Source organism: Benincasa hispida, chromosome 10 (genome assembly GCF_027475165.1).
Source record: "Benincasa hispida cultivar pf3 chromosome 10, pf3_genome.v1.1, whole genome shotgun sequence".
Taxonomy (NCBI): domain Eukaryota; kingdom Viridiplantae; phylum Streptophyta; class Magnoliopsida; order Cucurbitales; family Cucurbitaceae; genus Benincasa; species Benincasa hispida.
Window position 1 is genome coordinate 10,166,323 of NC_143487.1, and position 10,715 is coordinate 10,177,037.

General features: G+C 33.0%; 2 protein-coding genes across 2 annotated transcripts; one reads left to right on the plus strand and one right to left on the minus strand.

The window, feature by feature from the left end:
* Positions 1-774: 774 nt before the first annotated feature.
* On the plus strand, positions 775-3,990 carry LOC150033098 (uncharacterized). The gene is made up of 4 exons (XM_090305513.1): positions 775-1,452; positions 1,899-2,182; positions 2,266-2,493; positions 2,584-3,990. The coding sequence occupies exons 1-4, from the start codon at positions 1,041-1,043 to the stop codon at positions 3,109-3,111; spliced, it is 1,452 nt and encodes a 483-aa protein (XP_090161639.1). The 5' UTR covers positions 775-1,040; the 3' UTR covers positions 3,112-3,990.
* Positions 3,332-4,017, minus strand: LOC120088426 (histone H3.2). The gene has a single exon (XM_039045708.2). It carries the CDS (start codon positions 3,909-3,911, stop codon positions 3,501-3,503), a length of 411 nt encoding a protein of 136 aa, XP_038901636.1. The 5' UTR covers positions 3,912-4,017; the 3' UTR covers positions 3,332-3,500.
* Between the last annotated feature and the right edge of the window lie 6,698 nt (positions 4,018-10,715).

Genomic DNA, 10,715 nt, shown 5'->3' on the forward strand with positions numbered 1-10,715 from the left:
TTGCTTATTCGAGCTCGATGAAAGTTTTTTTTTTTCTTTTTTACTATACAAAATCTTTATTTTCAAGAAACAACATATTTTCATTTAAATACTTTTCATTAAATACAGTATTGAATTTTAATATTTCTCTCATTTTCTGTGAAGCTTCATCTACTTGTAGAGTTTTCTTTTTCTTGCTTTTTTTTCATTATGTTGTGTTAGGTTTAATATTATATTTTTTAATATCCCTCTTATATTTAATTTTATTTTTTTTTAATTCTTATTATGTTATATTAGTTTAATGTTATGATTTTTTTTATTTTTTATCCACTCCACTTTATAAAAAAAAATAATAAACTATTTTATATGCAAATATTTCTTATCCTTTAATTTTGTAATTAATTTTCAATATTTGATATTATTTTGTTATTATTTTTTTCCTTTTTTTAATTTCTATTTTAGCATTGACACTTATACAGATATTTATAATATATATCTAAATGTTGTCTTGATTAAAAAAAAAGGTCAATTATAGATTAATTCGGCCACAATCAAAGTTTTATTAACTAATATAACAATTTCTATCGAATTTCAAAAAATTTTCAAATTTATCAAATTTTCTATCGTTATTGATATTTACATAAAATTATGACCTTTATATTTTCATTAGACATGGATATTTAAAATCTTGATTATGTTCGATCTTTTTGTGGTAGTTTCATTTTTCCTAAAAAAATAAATTTTTAGTTAAATTTCAAAACCACAAATTAGTTTTTGAAAATCGTTATCAAATGAAATTTGAAGTACAGAATTTGCAATTATCTGGATTTTTATTCAACCAGTTGGAAGAAATTGGTTGAAATTTTTAATTTGGTTACAAAAAGTTCAAAATATTGACTTGTGAACACTGAAACACGAAAGGATCGGCCTCTGTTTCTTATATTTCTCTAGAGTCGTGCCGATCGAAAGTTTTCATTTCATATCTCATAATCTCACCAATATTTCTTTTTCGTCTTCCCTTTTAAAATTTCTCTAATTCTTCTTCTTCCTTCCTTCCTAAGATGCCCATGGACCGAATTCAGGCAACTTCCGAATCCCCCAGCACCAGGCTCATGGTTTTGTCCATCGAATGCCTCAAAGGAAGCTCACGCGCCGACGAGTGGACCGGCGACATGCTTCAGACTGGCGACATAGTGGAGGAGCTAACCATCGGCTCGTCTCTCTGCGTCAGATCCCCTTTCAAGAACGGCCGCTCCGGAATCCAAAGGGTTCTACACAGTTCCTTCAAGGATAAGCAGACTTCCATCCTGGTTCGGGTCCGCCGTGGCCGAGACGACTTCTCGGAGTTGCAGGCCTGTATTGTCCCCAACGACTCCGCCGGAAAAAAGCAATACGTTCTCCGTTCGATCACTGACCCGAACTACGTCGTCGGTTTCATGGATCGCACCGAGTCCGAATGCTTCGACCTTCAAGGTCCGCGCCGTGTTTTTTGACTTTTCTTTTATGCTTCACACGTGTAACATAAAAATCACCTTATTTCCCTTTGATTCTTTTTTATTTTTTTCTTCTTTTTTCTGTTCTGGTTTTGTTGAAAAAAGAATTTCTTTCATCATCTTTATTCTTTTCATCCAAAATAGTCCGTTCGTATATAATTTTGAGAAATTCTGCGTTTTCTTAATTACTTATGGTTAGTAGACTCGAATGAAACTAGAAATAGTAAATCCGTTAATTCAATCTAACGACTGATTCCTTTTTCTTCTTTAAATTATATAGCTAATGCAATTTATGGATGAAAATTTACGGTATTACTAGATTAGTTGTAGAATTTAGGATTTTAGAGAGATTGTTTTGGTACTGAATGTGTGAGATGTAAAAATTAAATGTTAACTATAAGAAAGTGGGTGATGTGAAAATTGCAGCATCTCGGGGTGATAGAATGGTGAGTGCATTGGAAAGAACAAGGCTTCAAGATGGATATGTAACATACCAGTGGGAAAGAAGAATGCACGAATCGCTGTCTGTTCCGTATTCCAGCTCTTTTCTTTCCATTCTTCTTCTCCCAAAAGCTGCAAATGAAGTTGCCACTCGCTACAATGACTTGGAAGACACTCTTGCCAGAGCCAATGCTTGGCTCAATTCTGCTCAAGCCACTGGCGTCCCCATTGTCTTCATGAATATCCAGACTGAATCCCTCTTAACAAAGGTGCATTTGCATTTGCATATCCATTTTATCAATCACAACACCATTCTTTCAAATTAACACCTTCCTTTCTACTCAACTTCTAGATATCTGGAGATACAGCTTCTTCCACTGTGAGTGCTGGTTCCTTGTCTGATTTGTCCAATCTCACCAATGCCAGTCTCTACGGTTTTGAAGATTACCATGGGGTTGATATCGGTGTGGTTCGATCTGTTCGTCTATGGTATTCTCCTCTTGGAGGAGAGCTTCCTATTGAAATCAAGCTAAAAGAAGGAGATTCAAAGCTGGGGTTTTCCATTGGCCGCACGGAAGAGGTAATTCAACTCGATAACTCACCATCAACTTAATTAATTGGTATCACAAGTGGATTTTAAAAGTTTCTTGAATTGTTGGTTAAATGGCAGGGTTTCATCTATGTTTCAGCCGTGGATGAAGATGACAATGCGCCTTCTTCAAGATCAGGGCTGAACCATCTGTACAAGGAAGCTGAAAATGCATCAAAGTTGCTAATAATCTCTAGAGTTTCCAATCAAAAGGTTCTCCCATGGATAGTATCTTCTACAGGTGCAATTCGATGCTTCGACACAGTTTCACTCAGCCAGAAGCTGTCGTTGCATAGGCACGCCAAGGTCCCAATCTTTTTGCACGTCTTCTTATGGGACACGGAATTGTTAGCTTCTCTAATCAGCGCCGCCCCAATTAGGCAAAGACCGACGACATCATCGCAACCAGCTGCTCCGGCACGACTGGCTTTGCCTCCTGAGTTTCAGTTGGCTCGCCAACCAAATGATAACCAAATACAGCCATTGCCAGCGGACGCGTTCAGTGAAAGTAGAAGCGCAAGTAGAGATGAGTCGTCTATCAGAACAGAACGAGACACCGCTGGTGAACTTTCCTTCAGATTTCATGATTTTACCCTATCAAGCAACTGAATGATTTTGGTTTGCTTTAATTCTTGTTCCATATTTGAACAGAGAAATTAGATGTTGCAGAATCCCATAAAGAACGAAATTCTTAGGTATTGTTGAGTACAGAATTGTTCTTCTTATATAATTTTAGCGCTTGTGTATGTATACAAAATCACAGTGTGTGCCGTTTCAAACAGAGTGCATATGCTTTAATTTCAGACAACGAATTCAAAACAACAAACGCTGAAATCTCAATATTGTTTCTTCAGTTAACCATTAAACTTAAGAAATTTTACAGAGTGACTTCATCAACAAGTAGCAAACAAGATTAAGAACTCGATCTTTTAGAACCAGATCCGTGCAGTAATATATAGAACTCTAAAACTAGAGGCAAATACAATCAACCTCTAAACCTAAGCCCTCTCACCCCTAATTCTTCTAGCGAGCTGGATATCCTTAGGCATAATGGTGACCCTCTTGGCATGAATGGCACAAAGATTGGTATCTTCGAAGAGCCCAACGAGGTAAGCCTCGGCCGCCTCCTGAAGGGCCGAAACGGCGCTACTCTGGAAGCGAAGGTCAGTCTTGAAATCTTGAGCAATTTCTCTCACCAATCTCTGGAAAGGAAGTTTCCTGATGAGAAGTTCCGTACTCTTCTGATACTTGCGGATTTCTCTCAATGCGACAGTCCCTGGCCTGAACCTGTGGGGCTTCTTCACTCCGCCGGTCGCCGGAGCTGATTTCCTGGCGGCCTTGGTGGCCAGCTGCTTCCTCGGAGCCTTTCCTCCGGTTGATTTCCTAGCGGTTTGCTTAGTTCGGGCCATTAGAGACGACGATTTCAGGGATTTTTTGGAAGAGAGGGAATTTGGTTTTGCTTGAGCTTGGGAATTTAGAAACTGCGATGCGAAAGAATTTGGTTTTGGGGTTTCTTATATAGAGGCCAAATTATGAATGGCGGGAACTTGAAAAGAAAGGACGCTTCTTGAAACTTTCTGGAGATTTTGTTTGGGCCGTAGATAAGGTAGCAATCGAACGGCGGATATTTGTTGAAGGTCGGATCGCGATCCGTGGCACTACTAATTGACCAATAATATGCTAGATCGGCCTCACGTTCACATTTAATGCTTTCCCTTTTCTTCCCCTATACCTTTTTCGTTTTAGGGGCGACTGGCGAATATCATTTGTTTCATTCTTTATTATTTTTTGAAAATATTAATTTACATGTCTAAACTTTAGGCCTTTATCCATTTGGATCATATGTATTAATTAATTTAAGAAATGATCAAATATATAGTAATAATTATACTATCATTTGAAAAATCTTTTTGAATTATAGCAAAGCGTATGAATGTCATGTAAGTCCAATTTTCTAAAATCCTAAAATACCTTCATCGTCCATTTTAATTATAGTGTAAGTAATTTGACATCTTTATTAATAAAAATGTAATTAATTGTTTAACTATATTATTCCAACAAACTTTCATCGTCAACTAAGATCATCAAGCGGATAATTTGCCCTAAATCTTGTGATTTAATAGTTGTTTTGAATTTTCAATTCTTGTACATCAACTAATTTTCAAATCTTATTTCGAAATTTAAAATATCATATTATAGTAATTATTCTAAATGAGATTTGTTATTTTTATCATACTTTCTATTAATCTTAATCAAGATTCACGAATGTTAAATTATTCTAAACATTATATTTATTGTCCTCTTGTTTCAAACATGAATTATTACAACACGTAGCCCTTGAACGCTTTCTTGTTATAGCTATTCAACCATTAAGAGCTTTGTTCAAAGGTGAGTGAAATGAAAACAACCACTATTGTGATTTCCAATTTATTGAAGTTTATGTTGCTTCAAACACTTTTTTTTTCGTTTTCATTTTTTTTTTCTGATTTTATTTTTTGTTATCAATGGACAAGCAAGTCTACTTTGAAGGCTTGACTTAATTGATCAAATTCACTTGTGCATAGATGAAATGCTCGACTTAATCAACCATCAGCCAAGAGCTCAAGTTGCAAAGTCTTTCTTTTCAAAGTGATTCCTATCGAGCCATTGTGAAAAAGGTAGACCAAGCATATAAACGGTGTTGGTATTAACTAGTTTGTCTTAGGGTCTTGAAAGATTCAATCAAGGAATGATGTACCATCTCAAATATTGTTTGTTTCTCTTATTTTCATGAGATCTCCACGATTGACATTAACACCATATAATAATTAATTAGTAATTTCAGCGGATGATTTTTAATTGGGATTTTCATATTTCAATCTAAATCGGTTTCTTTCTTCATAAAAGCAATTATTTAGATAAAGTTTTTATCCGTCAATCTCTCACTTTCTAAACTGATATTTTGGGTCTAGATAAAGAAAAAGTATTGTTACCGAATTTTGGGAAGTTCAAGAGCGATTTAGATTGTTTGGTTAATTGATTTTCAATTGTAGTGCATTTGTTTTTAAGTTTATTGTATTTGTTGGGTGTAGTTTGGAGACTATCTACCGTGTTTTTGTAGAACGTAAATATCTCAACGGAAGTATCACAAAAAAACTTTCAAAAGACTTTTTATAACTACAAAACCTTCATCCGAATTACGGTGCAACTAATTTTTTTCTTTGCATGTTTCTTTTATCATACATATTTATTTTCTCCTAAAATATTTTTCCCATTTTAAATCATCAAATCATATTGTTAGTTTTTTTGTTCAGATATCAAAATTAAACCAATTTTTTTCCAATATCATTTTATTTATTTGTTTTGATTTTTTAAACTTATTTTATATTTATGCATTTTTATCTTTTAATTGGTTTGAAAATTTTATATAATCAAATATTAGACCTTTTAATTAGTTTGAAAATTTGAGAGCGGAGAGTGAAGACAGACTAATCGCATTAAAGTAGCAGGATGGAGAGAATGATGGTTGTGATAATAGATTCTGAGACAGTGATTCTACTCATGACAGCACCATTGTTAGGAGTTGAGGTCGGTGACGAAGCCTGTGTCGGAAGAGTTGAGATAGAAGAATATGGAACTGAAGTGATCACTAGTGATTTCGAATAAACAATAAATGAAACCGGTGGAGAAGGAGTTAAAGTCAAAGCTGATGGTGAAGTATGGTGGAAGGAGAGGGAGCCACACCGGACGGAGTAAGGGATGAAGACAAAATTCAAGTTGGATGTTTCACCACTCTTAGTGGAGAAGCCAATTTTTTATAGGAAAATGGCGACAACTTCGTTGGAGAAGAGGTCAGTGCGAGTATGGCCAACCGATAGTCTTTAGATGTTTGTTTTAATTACAGTGTAATTACGAATATTTCTTAATTAGTCAATTGCAATCTCATCTGTATGGTTGGGATAGTTTAGACTTATATAAATTCGTTTATTTTTTTATTTTTAATTTGTTTTGCTATTTTTACGAATGAAATGTTGATTTGCTATTTTTACAAATGAAAAGTTAAAATCTATCATTTTCTTGTTGGCCCTTAATTTAGATCTTAAACATCTTGTCATCTAGTAAGTTTTGTTTTTTTTTTAAAAAAAAAGAAAATTGATAGGAAAATTGCAGGCATGACTTTGAAATATAATAATATAATCCAATTCCATATTCAATTTTTTTCCTTCCAAATTTACCCTTTTTTCCGGCTTCTTGATTTTTTTTTTTTTTTTTTTTTTATGGCTTTCTACTTATTTTTAAATTTAGAAAATTCCTAGGAAACCGTTTGATTTAAGGTTTTAAAGATGTCTAATAATCAAGAATATCTAGGAATCAAAAAATGTGAAAATAAGATTGTTGGGAATCAAAGATAACTGTGTTTGTTTGTATACGAGTTATTATAATTTTATGGTAACAAATTAACTTTGTATTTAGTTTAAAAAATTAATCATGGACATCTTGATAAAATTTTGATAAATTGATTGATATTAATTAAATTTTGAGTCAAATTAATTATTTAACTATCAAATAATAATATTAATTAAATTATTAATTACAAGTATTTGTAAAATATGTATTTTATAATTAAAGTTACCTGATTACATAATTTGATGTATCAATTTGATAAATTTATATAATTATGATGTATTAATTAATAAAATAATCAAGATCAGTTTGAAAAAATAAATATAAAATTTGGTGATTAAAAATAATGAATTATATTAATCAATAATAAGGGAAATTATTTCAAATGGTAAAACTGTTGAAAATATTTACAAGATGTAGCAAAATTTTAGAACTATTAATGATAGACGTCTATCATTGATAATTCTAAAATTTTACTATATTTTGTAAATATTTTAATTCATTTTTCTATATTTAAAAACAACTCTATATATTATAATGTATCTATATACATTCTATTAATTGTATCATATACAATTAATATTATTTCCTTAATTAATTTGAACAATTAACAAATTTTCAAAACTATTATTCTTGTTTACCCGTTGTGAGCTAGTAGGGCGATCTAATGGACATACAAATCATAAGCTCCAATGATCCAATATTAATTAATTTTTTTATTTAAATGAACCAACATTCATTAACTATGAGTCACTCCACTAAAGACTCATAATTGTACTCTTAGCACCGTAGAACATGTTGCGCCCATGGATTTAACGATTACAAATAAGTCGATCATTCACCAGTTGTTTGAAATTACAACTGAGTCAAATTATCGTTTTTACCCCCTCTTACTCCTTAAGTATCGCTGATATCTCTAATAAACTATCTATTTATGGTTCTACCATAAACCAAACCCTATGTTTCCAACTCCTTACTTAATTTCGTCCACAAAACGGTAGAATTATTGAGATGGCGATTCGGGCCACTCTTACCCATACAAATAAAAGGACAAGCCCTCATGGATAAAAGTTCATAAACTCACTCAGGATTAAGATCGAGTTACATATGGTTACCCTATGAAATATTAATTTGAATGATTTCACAGTCCAAACTTATACAAACTCATTGTATATAATACCCTTGTTGGGATGTATGCTCGAGATGTATTCTCTAAAGCCTCGTAGGTATATGTTATTTGATATAATGCTTTATTATTTTATATATGCAATAATCCACTAAAGAAAGATCCAATGTTATTTTGTGTAACTTATATTGGGGATGATGTTCTAAAGTCTTGTGTCTAGTAGTTTATAAACACAGTTTTGTACGAACCCTTGTGATGCATAATATATGATATTTACTAAGCTCTCTCTTCTTCTACTATTTTTTGAAATATTAGGAAATACATAGTTGAGATTGAACTCGGGGACCTGAGATAAACTTTGATGTGAATCTCTTGTTAAGATTTATAATTAAAAAATAAAAAGATTTAGACTGACGTCTATTTCATTTAGGAAGAGAAAGTAACGAACAAGTTGAGCATGTAAAGGACATTCAAGGATGAGGTTGGCATGCTCGGGATAGATCAAAGTCAACGATCAAATGGTCAAAGTCAAAGTAAAAAAAGACAACAATTTAAAAAGTGGTTAAATTTTTGTAATTTTTTAGGTTTAAAGGTAAATTTGGCTTTAAGACTTATTGGGCAAAACTAACTGAAAATTAAAGGAAATTAAGGAAAAAAAACATGATGAGAATAGAGAGGAAGAGGAAAAGAGAGAATTTGAGAGATTTTAGAAAAATTATGGTGTTTTCTATTGAAATTTCTTATTAGATGGTTTTTAGGTTAAGGATTAATCATGTGGGCACGTGTTAAACCGGAAATTGAAGCTGGAAAACGAAGAAAAAAAGGGAATTTCGAATTTTTTGAGTTTGGCCGACCGAAGAAGAGGAAAAAGTTATTTCAGAATTAGGGCCGTTCTTGTGAAGGAAAACCAGGCAAAATGCAACAGAATTAAAGATAAAGTAAACCAGGCTTGATTTGAATAAATTTGGCTGAAGAAGTAAGGAAAGCGAAGAAAAACAGTGGCGCTAGAGTTATCGCGAAAACAGAGGATGCTCGGGTTTTTAGCGAATTCGTGGAGTTAGAGGCTAATTCAAAGCTCCAAAATTAAAGGTAAGTTACTTATAAGGTTCTGCTAGAGTTCTATGGTCTTTAATTTGATATTTATTGGTTGAAATTTCTGATTTTTAGCTCTAAAAGTTCTGCAACTTTTCACCAAAAAAACAGGGGCACCGTGGAAAGATTGGTCGATTCCGGGAGTTATAGGGCAATTCGGACATCCAAAATTTGAGGTAAGTTAATTAAGAGGATGGATAAAAGTTTTTTTATAGGCTAATTAAGCTTTAAATGGCCGAAAAATGATGAATTTAAGTCTGAAACGCTCACTGGAAAAACAGAGGCCAAATCTGGAAATTTCTGGGCTGGAGGTTGAAGAAAGAGTTGACTTTGTTGTTTGACTCCTGTCTGTCATCTATTGTCCGTCATTAAAATTTGAAAAATCAATTTTAGGTTAATTAAGGTGTTCACAAGCATAATTAGGGATCCAATTGGTATTGTTATGATACCTTAAACCTGAAATTAGAAGAAAATTGGATCCTAAGTCAACTTTGAAGTTGATTAAGAGGTTAATTTAAATAAACCCTAATTAGGATTAATGAGAAAAATTAAGGAAAATTGGAATAGAATTAGTTCCCATTGAAGATTAATTTTAAGGTCGTGAGTTAATTTTAGAGCAATTGAAGGACCAAATTATAAATAAAACTCTACCTTAAATCAAATTCGGGAGTTGGAAAAAGTTTAAGTGAAATTGGTTATACTTGAAGATTAATTTTCAAATAATTGGATTATGGTCATGTGAAGGATAACTAGGGGATTATCAATATAATTTCAAGATAAACAGAAGATGGAGAAACCGAAATTATGAGGAGGAGCCGATTAACAGTGGGTGGTTTATTTTCGAATGTTTTGATATAGAAAGTAATTATATATGATAGTATGCTATGAGTTATGAAATGTGATGACATGATCTGTTTTACATGACTAATATTTCAAAAATGTTTAAATCATGATTTATGAATTCTCATTAGTTTATATAAGCTTGATTTATGACAATGTAGTTTGGAATCAGAGTTCACACAATTGTGACTTGTATGGTTTTATATGAAAACCTCTTGATGTTGAATTTAAAAATGCTGAATGTTTGTGAAAGTGGATTCAAACTACTAATTCTTGTACCCGAGAGATGGTTATTTTTCCGTGCTACTTGAATGTGTTTCAGTGGCATGGCTCAGGCGATCAGGGGGCTCCGGGGTCAGATGTGGCCAGAGTATACTGGGAAGTCCAAAGGAACCTGTGCCTATAGTGCTACCTAGGCTATTAGGAGGCTACCACTAGGGTCAAATGTGGCTAGAGTATACCGGGGAGTCCAGAGTAACCTGAGCCTGTGGTGTGTATTTATGCTTAGTCTTGAAGCAGCTCTGCGTGAACGTATGACCTTGTGATTTAGTTTACACCGCGGAGGGCATTCTTTGTCTAGAGTAACCTGTCATTGTAAACGAGTATTTGGGTACAGAGTTGGTGTGGTTTTCTGATAACGACTAAATATTTTATTATGTGCTTATGAGAGTTGATCATGCTACTTTTTTTTACTAGCATGTGTTTGAGATATTGTTGAATCTTTTCTACTTTGTCCAATGGTTTACTGAATGATTTGATAAACTTTATTGTT